Source organism: Dipodascopsis tothii (assembly GCF_038497935.1).
Source record: "Dipodascopsis tothii strain CBS 759.85 unplaced genomic scaffold V1510scaffold_18, whole genome shotgun sequence".
NCBI lineage: Eukaryota > Fungi > Ascomycota > Lipomycetes > Lipomycetales > Lipomycetaceae > Neoaidaea > Neoaidaea tothii.
In genome coordinates this window covers 44328-60673 of record NW_027118002.1, presented here as the reverse complement: position 1 = coordinate 60673, position 16346 = coordinate 44328, and the positions used below count along the sequence as shown (strand labels likewise).

At 59.6% G+C, this 16346-nt stretch overlaps 11 protein-coding genes across 11 annotated transcripts; 7 read left to right on the top strand and 4 right to left on the bottom strand.

Annotated features, from left to right (window-relative positions):
• Positions 1-115: 115 nt before the first annotated feature.
• On the top strand, positions 116-1311 carry V1510DRAFT_366306 (uncharacterized protein; the record flags this gene model as incomplete). The annotated part of the gene is made up of 3 exons (XM_066931255.1): positions 116-271; positions 306-641; positions 676-1311. 3 exons carry the CDS (start codon positions 116-118, stop codon positions 1309-1311), a joined length of 1128 nt encoding a protein of 375 aa, XP_066788480.1.
• A 186-nt stretch (positions 1312-1497) lies between these two features.
• V1510DRAFT_137083 (Ser-Thr-rich glycosyl-phosphatidyl-inositol-anchored membrane family-domain-containing protein) lies at positions 1498-2867 on the bottom strand. Its single transcript, XM_066930337.1, has 5 exons — positions 2638-2867; positions 2473-2597; positions 2335-2434; positions 1934-2267; positions 1498-1897 (listed from the first exon to the last, which is right to left on the bottom strand). The coding sequence occupies exons 1-5, from the start codon at positions 2745-2747 to the stop codon at positions 1685-1687; spliced, it is 882 nt and encodes a 293-aa protein (XP_066788479.1). The 5' UTR covers positions 2748-2867; the 3' UTR covers positions 1498-1684.
• V1510DRAFT_150981 (uncharacterized protein) lies at positions 2741-4956 on the top strand. The gene is made up of 3 exons (XM_066930344.1): positions 2741-3219; positions 3283-3458; positions 3491-4956. Exons 1-3 carry the CDS (start codon positions 3138-3140, stop codon positions 4823-4825), a joined length of 1593 nt encoding a protein of 530 aa, XP_066788478.1. The 5' UTR covers positions 2741-3137; the 3' UTR covers positions 4826-4956.
• Positions 4957-6186, top strand: V1510DRAFT_418062 (Brix domain-containing protein). Its single transcript, XM_066934070.1, has 3 exons — positions 4957-5033; positions 5121-5253; positions 5289-6186. Exons 1-3 carry the CDS (start codon positions 5020-5022, stop codon positions 6138-6140), a joined length of 999 nt encoding a protein of 332 aa, XP_066788477.1. The 5' UTR covers positions 4957-5019; the 3' UTR covers positions 6141-6186.
• On the bottom strand, positions 6127-7567 carry V1510DRAFT_418061 (uncharacterized protein). Its single transcript, XM_066934069.1, has 3 exons — positions 7325-7567; positions 6898-7204; positions 6127-6864 (listed from the first exon to the last, which is right to left on the bottom strand). The coding sequence occupies exons 1-3, from the start codon at positions 7341-7343 to the stop codon at positions 6207-6209; spliced, it is 984 nt and encodes a 327-aa protein (XP_066788476.1). The 5' UTR covers positions 7344-7567; the 3' UTR covers positions 6127-6206.
• V1510DRAFT_379244 (Dos2-interacting transcription regulator of RNA-Pol-II-domain-containing protein) lies at positions 7555-10972 on the top strand. The gene is made up of 5 exons (XM_066931611.1): positions 7555-7760; positions 7793-7945; positions 7978-8202; positions 8234-10176; positions 10208-10972. Exons 1-5 carry the CDS (start codon positions 7673-7675, stop codon positions 10892-10894), a joined length of 3096 nt encoding a protein of 1031 aa, XP_066788475.1. The 5' UTR covers positions 7555-7672; the 3' UTR covers positions 10895-10972.
• V1510DRAFT_418056 (integral membrane protein DUF106-domain-containing protein) lies at positions 10877-11999 on the bottom strand. The gene is made up of 3 exons (XM_066934068.1): positions 11660-11999; positions 11177-11628; positions 10877-11145 (listed from the first exon to the last, which is right to left on the bottom strand). The coding sequence occupies exons 1-3, from the start codon at positions 11815-11817 to the stop codon at positions 10970-10972; spliced, it is 786 nt and encodes a 261-aa protein (XP_066788474.1). The 5' UTR covers positions 11818-11999; the 3' UTR covers positions 10877-10969.
• V1510DRAFT_418052 (signal peptidase complex subunit 2) lies at positions 11759-12873 on the top strand. Its single transcript, XM_066934067.1, has 4 exons — positions 11759-12034; positions 12087-12132; positions 12204-12449; positions 12480-12873. The coding sequence occupies exons 1-4, from the start codon at positions 12003-12005 to the stop codon at positions 12696-12698; spliced, it is 543 nt and encodes a 180-aa protein (XP_066788473.1). The 5' UTR covers positions 11759-12002; the 3' UTR covers positions 12699-12873.
• Positions 12696-13605, bottom strand: V1510DRAFT_430636 (uncharacterized protein). The gene is made up of 4 exons (XM_066935381.1): positions 13291-13605; positions 13248-13258; positions 12993-13210; positions 12696-12961 (listed from the first exon to the last, which is right to left on the bottom strand). The coding sequence occupies exons 1-4, from the start codon at positions 13424-13426 to the stop codon at positions 12847-12849; spliced, it is 480 nt and encodes a 159-aa protein (XP_066788472.1). The 5' UTR covers positions 13427-13605; the 3' UTR covers positions 12696-12846.
• V1510DRAFT_148586 (uncharacterized protein) lies at positions 13533-14998 on the top strand. Its single transcript, XM_066930343.1, has one exon. The coding sequence runs from the start codon at positions 13802-13804 to the stop codon at positions 14636-14638; it is 837 nt and encodes a 278-aa protein (XP_066788471.1). The 5' UTR covers positions 13533-13801; the 3' UTR covers positions 14639-14998.
• On the top strand, positions 14691-16316 carry V1510DRAFT_403529 (spinocerebellar ataxia type 10 protein domain-containing protein; the record flags this gene model as incomplete). Its single annotated transcript, XM_066932176.1, has 7 exons — positions 14691-14800; positions 14831-14983; positions 15015-15085; positions 15115-15232; positions 15264-15455; positions 15487-16085; positions 16117-16316. 7 exons carry the CDS (start codon positions 14691-14693, stop codon positions 16314-16316), a joined length of 1443 nt encoding a protein of 480 aa, XP_066788470.1.
• Between the last annotated feature and the right edge of the window lie 30 nt (positions 16317-16346).

Genomic DNA, 16346 nt, shown 5'->3' with positions numbered 1-16346 from the left:
AAATGGCTTTCGCTTGGGAGCGACGACATTCCCAATTCCCAGCACAAATTTTTTTGGTCATCGACCTCTTCATCAGAGCGGGTCAAAGGTTCCACGTCACCACATAACAGGCGAGATGTTTAAATTCGATTTCTCGGGCGAAGACATAGATGCTGATGTCGGCAATGAGGGCACAAATGGATCCAGCACCAACGATCAATATGAACAGAACAGCGGTAATAATCCGGCGTCTGGCAGTTACCAGGCTGAAATATACGACGTTTCAGATCTGGTAAGTAGTACCCAAGATTCGCTACTGACTCGAGCTCGTGAATCTACCGTCCAGGATGTCTTATTCGCTACTTCCGGTCTCTGCGGAGTGCGATCTCACTCAGATAACAAATCGTATCCCTCGTCGTGAAGTATTCGATATTCGCCTGCAGATCATGGCAGAGGAAGAAGTCGTGTCCATTGATGATGGTAACGAAATGGTCACGGATCACCAGATCCGACTGCGTGAAGAGGCAAAACTACTGCTGTCCAATACCGAAGACCTGAGAACTGAGTTTTACGAAGGAGGGCTGAAGAGCTGGGAAGGGGCCGGTGATCTGGTCGAATATTTGCATGAGAATTCTGCCCGAGTAGGCAACGGAGTTTTGGAGGTACGCATAGGAATTTGACATTTCTAACAGGAAGCTCGGATGCGGGAGTGCTCTCCCGTCTATCTACCTCTTCCAGAAGCTAGTGCATGAGATTCGCAGTGGGCAGAAACCGACAGTCCCCATCGTGTTTTTCATGGCTGACTACAATTTCACTGTGTTGAGGTTCATGACTGCGTCAAATTTCATACTTGCATACTACAATATAGTTCATCAAAGCATTGCTGATATCGAGAGTTCAGCTGACGTCGACATGAGTATATCAGGCAATCTCGTCGCAGAGTTTTTGGCATTTTTGAACGAGAACCATATCTCGATTAAATTCATTTCTGGGGCATGGGACTCACATCGTTTCGCGTCGATAATGGGCTCTATCGGTAACGAAGCTCCCCTAAGATACAGCTATGTGTTTGCGTCGGAAACGATTTATTCACCGGCAACCCTACCATCGTTCACTACGCTTCTTCTGGACTCGGTGACGTTTTGGAAACTCGACTCGACCGAACAGGCCATGGCCCTCGTCGCGGCTAAAGAGATTTACTTTGGCGTCGGCGGCAGTGTCCGGGAGTTCATGGAGAGGGTGGCCGTACTGAAAGGAAAGGCAGAGATAGCCAAACGCATCACGGGAAAATACAGCGGTGTTGCCCGTGTAATAATGAATGTTTCCAAATAATTTAGCACAAAAGTTAGAACTGGAATTCGTACTTTGTATATTAGTTCACATGATTTCGTGATATTCGAATGAAACAATTGCAGTGAATAGAGAGCCATCCAAAGAATTGCCCCCATTGTCGAGCGAAGCGAGCGAGTAGACACGGTGAATACAATGGAACGACCGGACGGACGAAAGCACAGCTAGATGAAATTCAAATAAGGATGCAGTCTTTAAATTACAGAATTAGCGACGTTAAGCTAAGCAAGGTATCGTAAAGAAGGTCTCGCTACAGTTTAAGGTGATACATGGGAAGGGTGAACAGGAAAAGAAGGATATAATGTTCAACTACTAATGGATATAACTAAGAACAGGATGCTCCGAAGCTAATTCCTTAAGCAAAGAAGGCAACGAGGCCGAACAGGAGGGCGTAGAAAGCAGTGTAGACCGTCATACCAGCAGCCTTGCTCTCCTCGGCCGAGATGCCGTCGGTGAGGTTGGCGCGGTAGTAGGGCGACGAGCCGTTGGTCATGTTGTAGGCAGTGCCGTTGAAAGTAGCGTTGACAATCGAAGCGCTGGGGATAGCCGAGGCGCTAGCAACGTAGACCTAAACTGTTAGCTGCAGTCATGGCCGGTGACTTACGGGAGCAGAGTCGACGCTGGTGGCCTCCTGCACATCCTCGTTGGCAGTAGCAGAGACCTCGATGGCCTCCTTCTTCTCCTCGGTGACCGCGGCGGGCTCGGCAGCGGCAGCGGGCTCGGCAGCAGCCTCGACGACGGGCTCGGCGGCGGGCTCAGCAGCGGCCTCCATAGCGGGCTCGGCAGCCGACTCCATGGGCTCGGCGACGGGCTCGGCGACGGGCTCGGCAGCAGCAGCAACCTCCTCCTCCTCAGGGACGGCGGCAACCTCAGCCGAGGGGGCGAGGTAGGCAGCGTCAGCCTGGGGCACGTTGCCCATGCCGTTGATGCTGAAGAGACTAACAACTTAGTAACTTTCATTGCTTTCAATGCGGGCTGGGCCGCACGGTTGCGATTCGAACTTACCCAGAGTAGTTGACCTCGCCAGTGACGTCGTCCTGGATCTGGATGGCGTAGTCGCCACCCGAGGCAATGTGCGCGGGGGGAGTCCAGCGGACAATGCCGGCTGAGTTCGTTAGAGACGTGTCGTCCACAACTACTTACTGTTGGGCAGGTGGGTGATGATCGTCAGAACATAGCGGAGGTCCGAGGGGTCTCCCTTCTTCAGGAAGAGCGACACCGAGTCCTGGTTGGAGGGCTTCCACTCAACGAGGAAAGCCTCGCCGGTGCTAGTGGTTAGGAGATCGGTCGGTGCACTTGTTCGCATACGTAACAACGTCGCCACGGCCGGGCGACGACAGCGGGTTGACGCTGATAGCCGAGGCAACAGCAACAAGGGCGCTGAAAGCAAGAGCAGAGATCTTCGTGAATCCGACCATTTTGAAGATGAACGGGTGTTTTCAATCAAACGTGAGCGAAGAGTGGCTTGACTTGACTGCTAGGGAGAAAACTTCCTGGAGAAAAGAAAAAGAAAAAGATCAGAAGAATCGGGAATTCGAGCGCAATATGAATTGAATCCCATTGCCGCAGGTCCGATTCATTATTTGTTTATAACGAACGTATTGAAAATCGGTCTGAATTACAATGGCGTCGGCGTAAAGCCTCGTGAATTTGAGCAATTATGCAGGGGTAGGCGGTTGTAGTTGGGATATTTCGATTTTGCGATATATTTCTCGGCGCATATGTAACGCACTGCGACGGTTATTCTCAAGTGCGCCAACGGCCAACCTCAGCAAGCACAAGCCCGTGGTTCTACGAACAGTGCAGCGATGGATTTGCCTTCTACAGTCTACAAAGAGGCCATTGCCGGCCGGGGAAATGGCCTGAAGGCTTCTGCGGATATAGATATAGGTACGGAGCCATCGATGTCTACGAGGCATTGTAAGAAGTCAACAGCCGATGCTGATCCCATAGGAGCGCCGGTTTTTGCATGCATCCCTGTCGTAGCTGTCCCCAGCACCGAGGGGAGGAGCAGTACTTGCGCCTGCTGCTTTCGGTTTATGACACCGACAGGCAATGCGTTCATTCCAGGGGCCGTGGGACAGCTGTTGACGTGTTCCGGATGTCAGGCTACAAAATACTGCTCCAAGGTAGATACATCGAGAGCAGCTTCTGACATTAGGAATGCCAAATGGCTGATTGGAAATACGTTCACAAAAAAGAGTGCAAGATTCTGAGGGGCATACACCCGAGATCGTTCCCGACATATGTGCAACTCTGCATCCGGTTGCTGCTGCTGGATGGCAAGTCCAGGGCAGTTATTTTCGCTACTATGGAGCCTCTGGAAACTCATATTGCCGAGCGAAGCAAGAACGAAGAGCACTTTAGGGACCTCTGTGTGATGGCAAAGGGTGCGCGCGAGTATTCTGGTTTCCCGCTACCCGAGGAGGTCGTCCTGGACGTTCTCGCCAAATTAACTATGAATGCGGCATCTATCACCAGTCCACTTTTCGACACGCTTGGAGGGATGTTCCATCCCCATATCGCTCTGCTCAATCATTCTTGCGATCCGAATGCCGTCCTTGTATTCGATGCCTGTCGACTCCGCGTCATGCCGCTCAGGAAGATCGCAGCCGGCGAGGAGATCACCATTTCATACATCGACAACACTCTCCCATCTCTTCTACGACGGAACGATCTCAAGAAGCGGTACTTTTTCTCGTGCAACTGCTCGGCGTGTACAGACATGTCAAAGGCCGACACACGACGACTGTGGTATGACGCACTAGAGTGCCCAGAATGTGGCACACAGCTTCTGCCGTACTCTGGGACCTACGACTACAGGAGCCTTTCTGGGTGTCCAAAATGCGATTGCAAAGCGCTCACGCTCTCAGCGTCCCAGCTCCGTGAGATTGACAATCTCTTTGAGACCGAGCCATCCGCTCTCTATGGCATTAAGACTGACGCCGATGCTCAAAAACTCGTCACCGAGACGTGGCAAGTGAACGGTATGCGCTGTACGCCTCTCCACAGACATCCACATCTGAAGCTGGTACAGAGTCTGATCGCCTACTATGTCGCGAGCGAAAACTGGGACATGGCTCTCAAGTTTGCGTCTCTCGAATATTTCTCTCAAGAGAAGCCATTGGGAGTAGCGAATCCAGAGTTTTATCCTCCACGGCTAGCACACATGATGCGATTGGCAGTTATAATGCTGAGCGTCGTTGCCGCGGGTCGTGCGCGCGATTACGAAATGGACCTCTATCAATGTCTGTGGTATTTGTTCATCAAACTAAAGCAGCTGGTGCCCCTGGGTTATAGCAAGGAAAGCACGTTCTGTGCGTTTCTTGAAAGCCGGCGGCAAGTACTCGAGGACCGGATAGTCCAGGTCCACCCGTCCGCGATGGCCTGGCTGAAGATAACGGACCGCACGGAACCGTTTGAGCACGCCATGAGCCAGTTTGCCAAATTCAGCTCACGCTTTGAAGTGTCCCTGTGGCCCCGCTTGCTGGAGTAGTACTGTACATATGCTGCATTTTGAATACAGACCCGCCATCAGCCACGCCAGCAGAAGCGGCGGTGGCTGCGGAGTAGTCAGGGGTATGTCACGTGACGTTTCTCCCAACCTAAGAAAAAATTTCGAGATCAAAAATTTTTCCAGCGGCCGACTTGCGAAACGCACACCCAGAAGAGCAAGCACCTATACACACAATGCTGCGCACAGTGTAAGTAGACACACGGATACGCCCGTCTGGCAGGCACATGGCATTTTGCTCAGCAGGATCCGAGTAATCAAATACTGACTGGACTAGCAAGGCAAAAAATGCACGCTCCAAGCGTGCCATGGACAACAGAGCGCCCAAGCTGGTGGAGAACACCAAGCGCGCTCTGATCATCCGCGGAACCACCTGTGGCGAGATGCTTCATAGTGCCATGGCGGATCTGGTATGTTCACCCGCAACACTGTGCTGACTCGACAGTCGGCGTTCAAGCAGCCCGATATCGTCAAGTTCCACAAGAAGAACGAGATCCACCCGTTCGAGGACACGACCTCGCTGGAGTTTTTCTCGGAGAAGAACGACACGTCGCTCATCATGTTTGGATCGAACTCGAAGAAGCGCCCACAGACACTGACGTGGATCCGCACGTTCAACTTCCAGATCCTCGACATGCTCGAGACCAGACTGAAGAACTTCAAGCCGATCTCGGACTTCAAGAAGATGACCTTCAACGTTGGCATGAAGCCGCTGTTTGCTTTCATCGGCCCGAGCTTCGACTCGCACCCCTACTACAGACAGCTCAAGTCGCAGCTGCTTGACTTTTTCCGTGGAGAGCAGGTGTCGATGCTGGACCTTGCCGGTCTGCAGCACATCATCGTGGTCTCGGCCGACGGCGATGCCCCGGATGAGACCACGACGTCGTCTGGCACGACTGGTCTGCTCCCAGACGTCCATTTCCGTGTGTACAAGATCAAGACGTACAAGAGCGCCACGCAGACCAAGGTTCCGCGGGTCGAGGTTGACGAGATCGGTCCGCGGTTCGACTTCACGATCGGCCGGGTGCGCGTTGCCGACCCCGAGGTCTTGAAGCAGGCCATGAAGCGGCCGAAGGAGCTCGAGCCCAAGGTCAAGAAGAACATCCAGACCGACGTGATGGGCGACAAGGTGGGCACGATCCACGTGGGCAAGCAGGACCTCGGCAAGCTGCAGACGCGCAAGATGAAGGGTCTGAAAAAGCGCCGCCACCAGGACGGGGACGAGGAGGAAGAGGACGAGGACGACGTCGTCAGCTCCGACGACGAGGCTGCCCCTGCCAAAAAGATCAAAGCATGAATGCCTGTACAGTTACATTACTAATATACGTCATGACAAAAACAGTGTACTTTTGTGCCCTGCTGTCTAAGCAGTAGAGCCCTCGGCCTTGAGCTGGGCGAGGAGTTGCTCGCGGGCCTGCGCCTGCATGGTCTTCTTGTTGTGGATCAGCCGCAGCAGGTTTCTGAGCAGCATGGCGATGGTGACCTTCCCGACCGAGGCGGTGTAGAGCGACGCCTTGGTCTTGACCTCGGCATTGAAGTTCTTCTCGGTCGAGAAGTTGACGCAGACCGCGCCGTCCTTGATGTACTCGATCGGGAACTTGTAGTCGGGCGTGGGAACGCCGGTGATGATGACGTCGGAGATGGCCGCAACGTCCTTGAGCGTGAGGTCGACGTCGGTGACGCCGTGGCTGCGCAGCTTGAGGCCCTCGCCGCGCGCAAACTTCTGGATGCCGGTGATGTCGACCGAGTACACGGTGGCACCGTCGTTGGCCAGCAGCGCCGCCAGCGGGCGGCCGACGATTTCGCTCCGGTTGACCACCGTGATGGTCTTGCCGTACAGCCGCGAGCCGTACGCGAGCACCATGTTGTACACGCCAAGGTACTCGAGGATCTTCACGAGCGCGAGCGGCGTGCACGGCAAGACGCTCTTGCACAGCTTCGGCTCGTCCAGGTACCGCACGTTGTGGTACATGTTCTGCACGTAGATGTGCGAGAGGCCCTCGACGTCCTTGTCCTTGGACCTGGCGTCAGTCCGGCCGCCTGCGCCGACTTACACGACCTGCTGCAGGTACTGGTCCTGCCGATTGCCAAAGACCGGGAAGTAGATCATGATGCCGTCGACGCCGTCGTCCTCATTGGCGATCATGATGTAGTCCTCGAGCTCGTCCTTGTCGACCTCGCGGAGCTCAAAGTCGAACCCGGTCTCGGCACACGTCTTGCCCGTCCAGTTGGCGTACATCCGGGCCGCGGGATCATCGTTGGCGAGGAAGCCGACGAGCTTGGGCTTGCGGCCGAGGTCCGCCGACCCCTGCTTGACCTCGTCGATGTACTTCTTGGCCACCGAGCTGGCCAATATGGTGCCTGCACAGTCAGCCCAGTCCGCCCGCGGGCCGCCAGCCCAGTCCGCCCGCGGGCCGCCAGCCTCGTCGCCCGCAGCTGGCAGTTGTCCGCTAAGAGATCGGAGCGAACAGCGTTACTTACGACAGACTGGCCCTTCCATGGCGGCGAGCTCTCAGTTAAAAGTGGTGCAAAGTCGCGGAGATTCCTTCCGAGGCCGTAGGAGCTCGAAAGTCAGTCGGAGCTGTTCGCAGAGGTCGTCGCTGCGCTGTGGTTGCGGGAAGAGAATTTTCGTCAGATCTTCCGAAAGCTCGAATTAGGAGCTAAAATGGGCATTAGCTCACGGCGTGACTCAAGACTTGACCGGGGATTATCCGAGGCCGCCACAGCTCCGGGTAACTCGACGCGCCGGGTAAACCAGGTAACGTTAATTTTTCAGTACTGTCCTGCTCGACGCTGCCGAAGACCAAGGTTCACCAGACTGAGCACACGATGAACCGGGTTATAATCGACGGGTATCTTATCGCCCTGGACCAGGCCCCGGAAGAGGCGGCCCAGACGGCCGTCGACATCGCGCAGCGTACGTGAGCGCGGAGACAGAGCTGACCGCAGAAATCGAGACGGACAAGCTTCCACTCGTCGGTTTCGTCCAGAGTCTCGGTCCGTATCTGACGGAAGATGACGTGAAGGTCCGCGTGAAGGCCATCAACTTCCTGGCGTCGACGCTGGCCAATTTGCCGTCGACGAAGCTGAACAGCAGACAGCGTAAGTGCCGGGCTTGCCAGGGCTAACGGCAGTGGTCATGCTCGCCGAGTTCTTCTGCGAGCGGTTCGAGGACGAGGAGGCGCTCAAAGAGGCGGCCAGCGGCGTGGTCGCGATCCTCCGGATGAAGAGCTTCTCGAGCTCGACCGTGAAGACCGTGACAGAGGGTCTCGCCAAGGTGGACATGGCCAAGCACCTCCAGGGCACGCGCTATGTCGTCTACCAGATCTGCGAGGCCCTGCTGGAGAGGCACCGCAAGGGTAAGTCGTGGCTGTGCGCTGCTGACGGCAGCGCTGCTGGCCACGGGCGACGAGTTTGTGAAGCAGTTCGTTGGCCTGGCGTCGGGCGAGAAGGACCCGCGCAACCTGATGCTGGCGTTCTCGCTCTTCAACATCATCGCGACCGAGTTCGGCACCGAGGAGCTGGCCGAGACGCTCTTCGACGCCGTGTTCTGCTACTTCCCCATCACGTTCACGCCCCCGGCGGACGACCCCTACAAGATCACGTCCGAGGACCTGAAGCTCAGACTGCGGGCGTGCGTGGCCTCGACGCCGCTGTTTGCCAAGTTCTCGTTCCCGTGTCTGATCGAGAAGCTGACGTCGAGCTCGGTGAACGTGAAGCGGGACAGCATGCTGACGATGACGGCCTGCGTGGAGGCGTACGGGCCCGTGTGCATCGCCGAGCACTGGCTCGAGGTGTGGAACGCCGTCAAATACGAGGTCCTGCACGGCGCGGAGGAGGACATCACGTCGCTGACGCTGGACCTGCTCAAGCAGATCGGCGCCACGCTGTCGTTCGGCCAGCTGCGGCTCATTCCCGACTCGGGCTTCGACAAGTACCTCAAGCAGATCATGTCCGAGTGCAACGAGAAGCTGCAGAACGTCAAGAACAAGCAGGCCCATCCTGCAGCACAGATCCTGGCCAAGGTCAGCGAGTCGTGCTACATTGCGCAGACGACTGTGCTCGAGGCGTCGCTGCCTCTGGTCATCAAGAGCATCAACACGGCCAACTCGCCCAACATGCAGGACGAGAAGCTGGCGCTGGAGATCATCGTGCTGTTTGTGGACGCCGTCGGTGTCCTGTGCGGCTACAAGACGGACGCGCCCGAGAGCAGCAGCCATGTTGTCGACAACACGCTGCTGCCGTACAAGGACTCGCTGCTGGAGATCATGAGCCGTGCGCTCGTGAGCACGCCCGCCGAGGAGGTCTCGTTCCGGCTGCTGGCCCTGCAGGGCATGTTCAAGATCTCGAACCTGCGGGGATTCCTGCTGGACAACGAGGTCGGAATGGTCGTCCAGTATCTGGACGACATCGTGCTGTCTGAGCCGAACGACATCCTGACGACCGCCGCGGTCGAGTCGCTCAAGGACCTGGGACGCAACAAGGCCGAGCTGATCCTCAGCATCTGCTTCCCGTTCCTCCTGGCCGAGCTGCCGGACGTCTTCGACCCCACGGCGACCTACAAGAGACACTACCGGTTCATCCTGTCGACGCTGGCCGACCTGGCCGTGGACAAGGGGATCGTGGACGTGCTGAGCATCCGGCTGCTGAACAAGCTGTCGGTGGTGCTGGGCTCTCCGGCGTCGGACGAGGCGTACGCGCAGTCGATCCTGGCCGCAATTCTCCTGGTCGTGCAGAGAAAGTCCAAGAACGGCGACGCGGACCTGCCGTACTTTCTGATCCGCCTGGTACCGAAGCTGTTCAGCGTCGACATGGCGGCCATCACCGAGAACCCGACGACGGCGATCGACGCCAAGCTGGCGGACGTCTCAGCGAGAATTGTGCTGGCGATCGTCAGGTCTGCGTCGGTCGAGGACCAGCAGAAGTTCGCGGACGAGCTGTTCAAGCTCTACATCACCGGAGAGCCGTCGGGGCTGATCGACGAGATCCACAGGAGCAAGGTGGCCGGCGTCCAGGCGCCTCTGGCCGACGGCTCGTCGGTGAGCGCGCACTACAGCATGTTCACGGCGGCGGTGGCCGGCCTGCGCCGCGAGGTCGCCCTGCCCGTCCAGGACCTGTCCCGGCTGGTTCTGAGCACGGTCGCGCGGGCTGGCACCACGTTCGAGCCCGAAAACCGTCTGGCTCTGCTGCAGCTGATCGCGCTTCTGATGAACAAGTGGGCGACCAAGGAAGACGAGCAGACGGTCATGTCGGGCATCGCGCCGCTGGTGGAGGCCCTGAAGACGTCCGAGAACGTGAGCGAGCGCCTCAACCGGCTTGAGGTGATCTCCTGGGTATGACGCCGGAATCCAGCGCTGACAGCAGGTTGCCAAGGGCCTCATTCTCAAGAGCAACAGGGACGGACTCAACCTGACCGGCCAGATCGTCCCGCTGCTGGCCGACAAGAGCGTCGGCAAGGCCGTCAGCAAGGCGATCAACATCCTGATCTCGGACGACGACAGCCTCAACAAGGACAACTACGCGGTCGTGCGGCTGCTGGCCAAGCAGCAGTTCTTCATGTTCTGCATCCCCAAGTTCGTCGAGGGCTTCAACGCGGCCGAGTCGGCGGTCAAGCCCAACTACCTGGTCGCGCTCTCCAACGTGCTCAAGTACATGCCCGGCAAGGTGATCGTGCCGCAGCTGCCCACGTTCCTGCCGCTGCTGTTCCAGTCGCTGACGCTGGACGACCCCGAGGTCAAGGTCGCGGCGATCGACACGATCTCGACCGTGTTCATCGACGCGGCCGACCTGATGGTCGAGCACCTTTCGAGCCTGGTGCCGGAGCTGCTCGCGTCGTCGTCGACGGCCCAGGCCCGCAGGAACACCGTCAAGGTCCGCCTGGCGGCCATCAAGTGCTTGACCATGCTCCCCAAGGCCGTCCGCCGCGAGAGCTTCCAGCCGTACGTGGCCGAGATCATCAAGAAGCTCGGCGCCGTGCTGGACGACCCCAAGCGCGAGGTGCGCAAGGCCGCCGTGGACTGTCGCCAGCTCTACTTTATGATGGACGAATAGTAACTGATGTATTGAGACCCTCTCGTCTAGCATTGTATATAGAGACTGTTTCGGAGGCGCCAACAAGCATCCAGCCTACTCGTACTTGGCGAGCACGCGCTCCTCGATGTCGTCGAGCAGGTACTCGTGCACCGTCAGCTCGAGGTTCTCGGCCTCGCTGAGGAACATCTTGTACGTGTCCTGGCCGGGCTGGAGGCCCTGGGACATCATGGCCGGGTTCATGCCGCCCATGTCCATGCTGCCGCTGGCCGCTGCCGTCAGCGGCGTCGCGCGCGCACTTACAGTTGTTGCTGCCGAGCAGGATGTCGTACACCGACCGCAGGCCGAACAGGTTGAGGAAGTACCACGAGATCGACGACACCCACCGCACGTCGAGGTCGCGCGTCGCCACGCCCGACTGCAGGATTGACTTGAACCGGATCGTGAGCGGGAACGGCAGCTTCATCAGGATGAAGCCCGTGAAGAAGAAGTTGATCCACGACATGATGAGCGTCTGCGGCACGATCATCACCATGTTGCCCTTGAGCATGTTCATCATCTGGTCCATTCCGCCCGGGTCCGTCAGCGGGTTCGGCGGCGCCTTGGGCGCGTCCTTGTTCTTGACCGCGTCCGGGTCCTTCAGGAACTCGCCGTCCTTGAACGCCTGGATGAGGTACTTTTTGCGCGCCTCGAACGACGCCGGCGAGATGTGCTTGCCGTTGTTGCGCAGGCTGACGCCGCGCGCGAGCGATTGCCTGGGTCAGGACACGTCGCGCACGTACTTACTGCTCGCGGATGGCCGCCAGGTCCTGCTGCTTCGGCGGCGACTGCAGGAGCAGCGTAATGTAGTGGCGGAGGATGCCGACGAGGATCATGACCAGCAGAATCGGGAACAGGACCCAGTCCCGCAGGCTGGGGTCGAGCACGAGGTCCGGGGCAGCCATGGCGGTGATGTCTGGCCGGGCTCGGACGGTCGTGTTCTGGTGTGGTGAAGGAGCTCGGTAGAACTGTGGTGACAGATATTGCCGGCCCTAGTTTCTGTAGTTACCTTGCCAGACCTTCGACTGAACATCCCGGCGACATCACACGATCTCAGCGACGGATCCACGCTGAACACAGGGCCGACAGGATGACCGAAAGCAAGCAGCCCGTGAACCTGATGTGAGTGCGCGGCGGGGGCGGACAATGGCCGGAGAAGAGGGGCTGATGACAGGTCGACCGCGAGTCTGAAGGCCGCGACGGACGACGAGATTGCGGCGGTGAGTGCGGGCGATGGGCCGGGCGCGAGAGGGCATGCCGGGCCGGGTGGCCGGGGCGTGCTGACGGCCAGATCTTCGGCAGGCTGGGCTACAAGCAGTCGTTTCTGCTGATGGATGTCCGGCTGGTGCTCGGATTCGCGTCGGTGGCGGTGGCCGCGGCCGTGGGCGCCTACGGCTACCTGTACGAGTTCGAGCAGACCAAGTTCTACACGTCCGTCGGGGTGGTGGTGTACTTTGTGCTGAACCTGCTCTTCACGGCGTGGTCGAGCTTTGTCGAAAAGGGCGTCGTCTACGAGGGCGTGCGCGACGGACAGAAGGTGAGACGACGGCCGGCAGCGCTGACGCAGATCTCGGTGGCGTCGTCGACGCCCAAGTACCAGCCGACGTACGAGATCCGTGTGCGGCACCCGTCGCTGGCCACGACCGTGTCGGCGGCCAAATCCTACACCGAGTTCTTCGACGCCGGCGGCGTGCTCGTGACCAGCGAGCTCGGCAAGTGGCTGGAGGCTACGGTGGGCGCTGCCGCCAAGCCGTCGGCCGTGGCCGAGCCGGCCAAGACCAAGTAGCCGTGTAAAATATTATGACTCTCAATTCGTCCGCACGAACGTCGTCCCACGTCTGCCGACAGGGTGTCTGTGACGCTCCTTGTAATTTACAGCTGTCAAACGTATGCCATGATGGTTGCCGGCCCAGTGTCCAGAGGCGGGTGCGAGCCTAGTGCTCGCCGCCAACGGTCTCCACCAGCTTGTCCTTGCGGAACGCGCTGACGGCCGAGACGTCGTAGCTGGTGCCGGAGCCGCGCATGAACGGCGAGCCGCCGCGGAGGATGCTGCGGTTAGCGCGGCCGCGCGCCGACTTACAATGTGTCGGTCGTGGCCGGGGCGTCGCGGCGCAGCTTGAGCGCCACCACGTCGTCAATCGCCTCGTACTGCGACTTGGTGATGGCCGAGTCGACGGCAGCGTGCTCGTTGACGGCGTCGTCGGCCGCGATCGTGGTCTCCTGGCTGAAGTTCTTCGAGGCCGCGTTGTAGAAGATCACGCCGAGCGTGAAGATGGACGCGTAGATGCCGTTCATGGCCTGCTTGTCAGTACGCCCGCCGGCCGGGTCTGCATACCGTGAAGATGGCTGCGGTTAGCAATGCAGGCGCACACACTCACTCTCAGGCTTGGCCTCCTCCTCGTGGTGATGGTGACCGCCGGCGAACCGCTTGCCGGCCACTCTGGTGCCGGCGGAGCCGCGCACGACCGCCCGCGGCACGACCGCGCCTCTCGTGAGGAGCGCACGCGAAACCATCTCTGCTGCTGTTCTGGAGTCTAAACCTGCTGGTGCTGCCAGGAATCTGCCCTGGAAAATTTGAGTCTGCTTGGCTGGAAGGACTGGACTGAGTGAAAAGTGTCGAGAAATTCAATTGAATCTCATTGGCTGCAGGGCGGCACAGCGTTACCCGGCCTGCTCACGCCCCAGACCGTTTGTTTGACAGCGCCGCACCGGGCCTGCTTGATAGCTCACAGGCGTGTTTGGTAGAACGGGGTCCTGCCGATTTCCTGCTGCCGCGTTTTCTGATCCCGCGCACTCGCTGCCTGATACCCTATACCCGCCAGCGACCGCGGCGCGCCAGCTCGAGCCGCATACCCTCCCGTTGGCCGCAGGGCGGTGATCCACGCTCTCATGGTCGGCGCCATTTCGTTCCCGGTGCAGAAGCACTCGTACTGCATCCTGCCGCTCGGCGGCTCCGGCTCCAGCGCGGGCCAGGTCTCGTGGTCGCACTCGCCGTACAGGGACCAGCTCTACATATCCTTCGACAGCTCCGGCTCAGAGTCGGTGTCCATCAAGGTCATCTGGAAGACGGACGTGCTCGAGGAGGTCGATCTCGCCGCGACCAAGCGCCTTGCCCAGCAGATGCTCCTGCCCCAGCAGGCCTTTGTGGTCATCGTGCGGGCGCCGTGCATCGGCGTCAAGTACATGTTCCAGCCGACGCCCAACACGGTCATGATCCGGCGGTTCCAGGTGCGGTTTGCGAGCAACGACTACTTCAACGCGTGCCGCGAGCAGTTTGCGCGCTACAACTGCGTGATCAAGGACGCCATGCCGTCGGCGGCCATGCAGTTCTCGCAGTCCCAGCTCAGCCCGTCGTTCATCAGCGACTCCCAGCCGGACGAGTCGCCGGCGAAACACGCCGGCGCGAGCTTGCCGCTGGCCACGCCGCTCTACGCGGTGCCGGCGCTGCTGCCGCCGTCGCAGCCGGCGCCGGCCATGGCGCCGTCCGTGCCCTCGTCCCAGATCCGGACGTCCGATACCATCTCCTCGTTTGCGGGGAGCACGCCGATATCCAACCTGCTGCTGGCCGACGACACTGCGGTCGAGAAGATGATCATGTCGTGTCTGAACGACCCCCAGTTCGTGACCCTGGTGAGTACCCCGCCGGCGGCGCTGACGACAGCTCGAGAGCGTGAACCGCACGTGGAGGTCGATTGTGTAGTAATAAAGTGCTTGACGCTGCTGTAGCCCTACATTGGGACTTGTAATTTTTTTTGGCTTCACGCGCACCTACCGCACCATGTCTGCCGTGGACCAGTGCTGCCAGATCCTCAGCGCCGTGAGGGCTGGCAAGGCCACCGCCCAGTCGCTCGACGAGCTCAGGGCGTTCCGACTGAACGCCGTGTTCAGGTACGCGGCCGGCCGGCGTCGTTGACACAGATCCGAGCTGGGCACGTCCGCGGAAGTCTGGCGGGCGATTGTCCGCGCCCTGGAGACCGTCACGCACCGGGCAGAGGAGAAGGTCGCGATCGAGCTGCTGCTGCTGTCGCGCAATCTGCTGGCGTGCGGCGCTGCGGCTCAGCTGCTGGCCAGGTAGGGCGCGTGCGGCCTGAACTGACGGCAGCACCGAGCAGCTCCAGAAGGCAGTCTACGATCTCCTGTTCGACCTGGAGTACTACAAGAGCACGCCGAGAGGTACGTGGGCGACGGCAGTGCTGACGCAGACACCGTGTCGACGCCGTGCCTGCAGGTCCTGGTCAATCTGTGCGCCAGAAGCGAGGTCCAGAAGAGCTTTGTGTGGACGTCGCTGATGCGAATCGATCTCACGGACGACCACTTTGGGTACGCACACGCGGGGCGCCGCTGACAGCAGCCAATGCCTGCGCTACATGTCGCCGGACAGCTACGTGCCTCTGCTGGTGCTGATCGGAGGCTGCGTGAACGTGTATGCGCAGCTGGCGGCCGAGATGTTCACGTACAAAAAGGGCCGCGTCGTGTTCCGGTTCATCATGCTTCTGTCGGACGACTGGTACGAGCACGAGGACTCGGAGGTGTTCGGTCTGATGTAGGTATGGGCGCGGCGCCGCTGACGGCAGCTGCTCGCTCGGGACGGGCGTGCTGGGCCACGGACTGCTGCAGCAGGCGTACGACATCGAGCCCGAGCAGGACGACGACATCGCCCGGTACCACCTGGTGCTGGTCAAGTTCGTCGACGTCTACGTCTTCCGCAGCGACGACGCGATCGAGCCGGAGGTCCTGCGGTCGTACGCCGAGTTTCTGGTCGAACGGTTCCTGCTGCGCGTGTGCTTTCCGCAGAGCTCCAGGATCATGCAGGAGCGGCTCGCGGACGAGCGCGTGGAGCGGATCTCAACGTGCAACCTGCTCGTGATGGAGCTGCTGGCGAACCTGGCCGGGTCGGACGAGGCCACGCTGGGCTATCTGCAGGAGAGCGCCCTGGTCGAGGAGCTCATCCGGCTCCTGGCCGAGGCCGACCGGCTCGTGCCCAAGCACACGCTCAAGAACGCCGCCAGCCACAGCGAGGCCAAGCCGTACGAGTTCCCGCTGCTCAAGCAGCACATCGTGCGGCTGCTCTCGCTCGTCACCGAGGGCTCGCGCGCGCTCCAGGACCGGGTCCGCGCCTGCGGCGGGCTCGCGGTGGTGCTGTCGCAGTGCAACATCGACGACAACAACCCATGTGAGTGCCCCGGCGGCCGCGCTGACCCCAGACATCCGCGAGTTCGCCATCCTGTGCGTGCGCAACCTGCTCGCCGGCAACGCGGCCAACCAGGACTTTGTCGCCCGGCTCGAGGCCAAGCAGGCCGTGCAGTCGAGCGTGCTCGAGGAGGCCGGCTACGAGACCGAGATCGTCGACGGGCGGGTCGCCGTCAAGAGGATCGCCCCGTCCTCGCCGCTCGAGGAGCTGTGATGCCTTTCCACGTATATACACGAAGCCGCG

What these genes read in the sequence shown, in the direction of transcription:
- V1510DRAFT_137083 (XM_066930337.1), bottom strand. Translation starts at nt 2,747, where the DNA reads ATGGTCGGATTCACGAAGATCTCTGCTCTTGCTTTCAGCGCCCTTGTT. An exon ending in CATCACCCACCTGCCCAACA is followed by an intron (nt 2,435 to 2,472) that starts GTAAGTAGTTGT and finishes TAACGAACTCAG; the next exon opens with CCGGCATTGTCCGCTGGACT. An exon ending in CCAGCGTCGACTCTGCTCCC is followed by an intron (nt 1,898 to 1,933) that starts GTAAGTCACCGG and finishes CTAACAGTTTAG; the next exon opens with GTCTACGTTGCTAGCGCCTC.
- V1510DRAFT_150981 (XM_066930344.1), top strand. Translation starts at nt 3,138, where the DNA reads ATGGATTTGCCTTCTACAGTCTACAAAGAGGCCATTGCCGGCCGGGGA. An exon ending in TTCTGCGGATATAGATATAG is followed by an intron (nt 3,220 to 3,282) that starts GTACGGAGCCAT and finishes CTGATCCCATAG; the next exon opens with GAGCGCCGGTTTTTGCATGC. An exon ending in CTACAAAATACTGCTCCAAG is followed by an intron (nt 3,459 to 3,490) that starts GTAGATACATCG and finishes TTCTGACATTAG; the next exon opens with GAATGCCAAATGGCTGATTG.
- V1510DRAFT_418062 (XM_066934070.1), top strand. An exon ending in ATAGTGCCATGGCGGATCTG is followed by an intron (nt 5,254 to 5,288) that starts GTATGTTCACCC and finishes CTGACTCGACAG; the next exon opens with TCGGCGTTCAAGCAGCCCGA.
- V1510DRAFT_418061 (XM_066934069.1), bottom strand. An exon ending in CAGTACCTGCAGCAGGTCGT is followed by an intron (nt 6,865 to 6,897) that starts GTAAGTCGGCGC and finishes GACTGACGCCAG; the next exon opens with GTCCAAGGACAAGGACGTCG.
- V1510DRAFT_379244 (XM_066931611.1), top strand. Translation starts at nt 7,673, where the DNA reads ATGAACCGGGTTATAATCGACGGGTATCTTATCGCCCTGGACCAGGCC. An exon ending in GGCCGTCGACATCGCGCAGC is followed by an intron (nt 7,761 to 7,792) that starts GTACGTGAGCGC and finishes AGCTGACCGCAG; the next exon opens with AAATCGAGACGGACAAGCTT. An exon ending in GAAGCTGAACAGCAGACAGC is followed by an intron (nt 7,946 to 7,977) that starts GTAAGTGCCGGG and finishes GGCTAACGGCAG; the next exon opens with TGGTCATGCTCGCCGAGTTC.
- V1510DRAFT_418056 (XM_066934068.1), bottom strand. Translation starts at nt 11,817, where the DNA reads ATGGCTGCCCCGGACCTCGTGCTCGACCCCAGCCTGCGGGACTGGGTC. An exon ending in CTGGCGGCCATCCGCGAGCA is followed by an intron (nt 11,629 to 11,659) that starts GTAAGTACGTGC and finishes GTCCTGACCCAG; the next exon opens with GCAATCGCTCGCGCGCGGCG. An exon ending in CCTGCTCGGCAGCAACAACT is followed by an intron (nt 11,146 to 11,176) that starts GTAAGTGCGCGC and finishes CGCTGACGGCAG; the next exon opens with CGGCCAGCGGCAGCATGGAC.
- V1510DRAFT_418052 (XM_066934067.1), top strand. Translation starts at nt 12,003, where the DNA reads ATGACCGAAAGCAAGCAGCCCGTGAACCTGAT. An exon ending in AAGCAGCCCGTGAACCTGAT is followed by an intron (nt 12,035 to 12,086) that starts GTGAGTGCGCGG and finishes GGCTGATGACAG; the next exon opens with GTCGACCGCGAGTCTGAAGG. An exon ending in GCGTGCGCGACGGACAGAAG is followed by an intron (nt 12,450 to 12,479) that starts GTGAGACGACGG and finishes GCGCTGACGCAG; the next exon opens with ATCTCGGTGGCGTCGTCGAC.
- V1510DRAFT_430636 (XM_066935381.1), bottom strand. Translation starts at nt 13,426, where the DNA reads ATGGTTTCGCGTGCGCTCCTCACGAGAGGCGCGGTCGTGCCGCGGGCG. An exon ending in CCGGCCACGACCGACACATT is followed by an intron (nt 12,962 to 12,992) that starts GTAAGTCGGCGC and finishes CGCTAACCGCAG; the next exon opens with CATCCTCCGCGGCGGCTCGC.
- V1510DRAFT_148586 (XM_066930343.1), top strand. Translation starts at nt 13,802, where the DNA reads ATGGTCGGCGCCATTTCGTTCCCGGTGCAGAAGCACTCGTACTGCATC.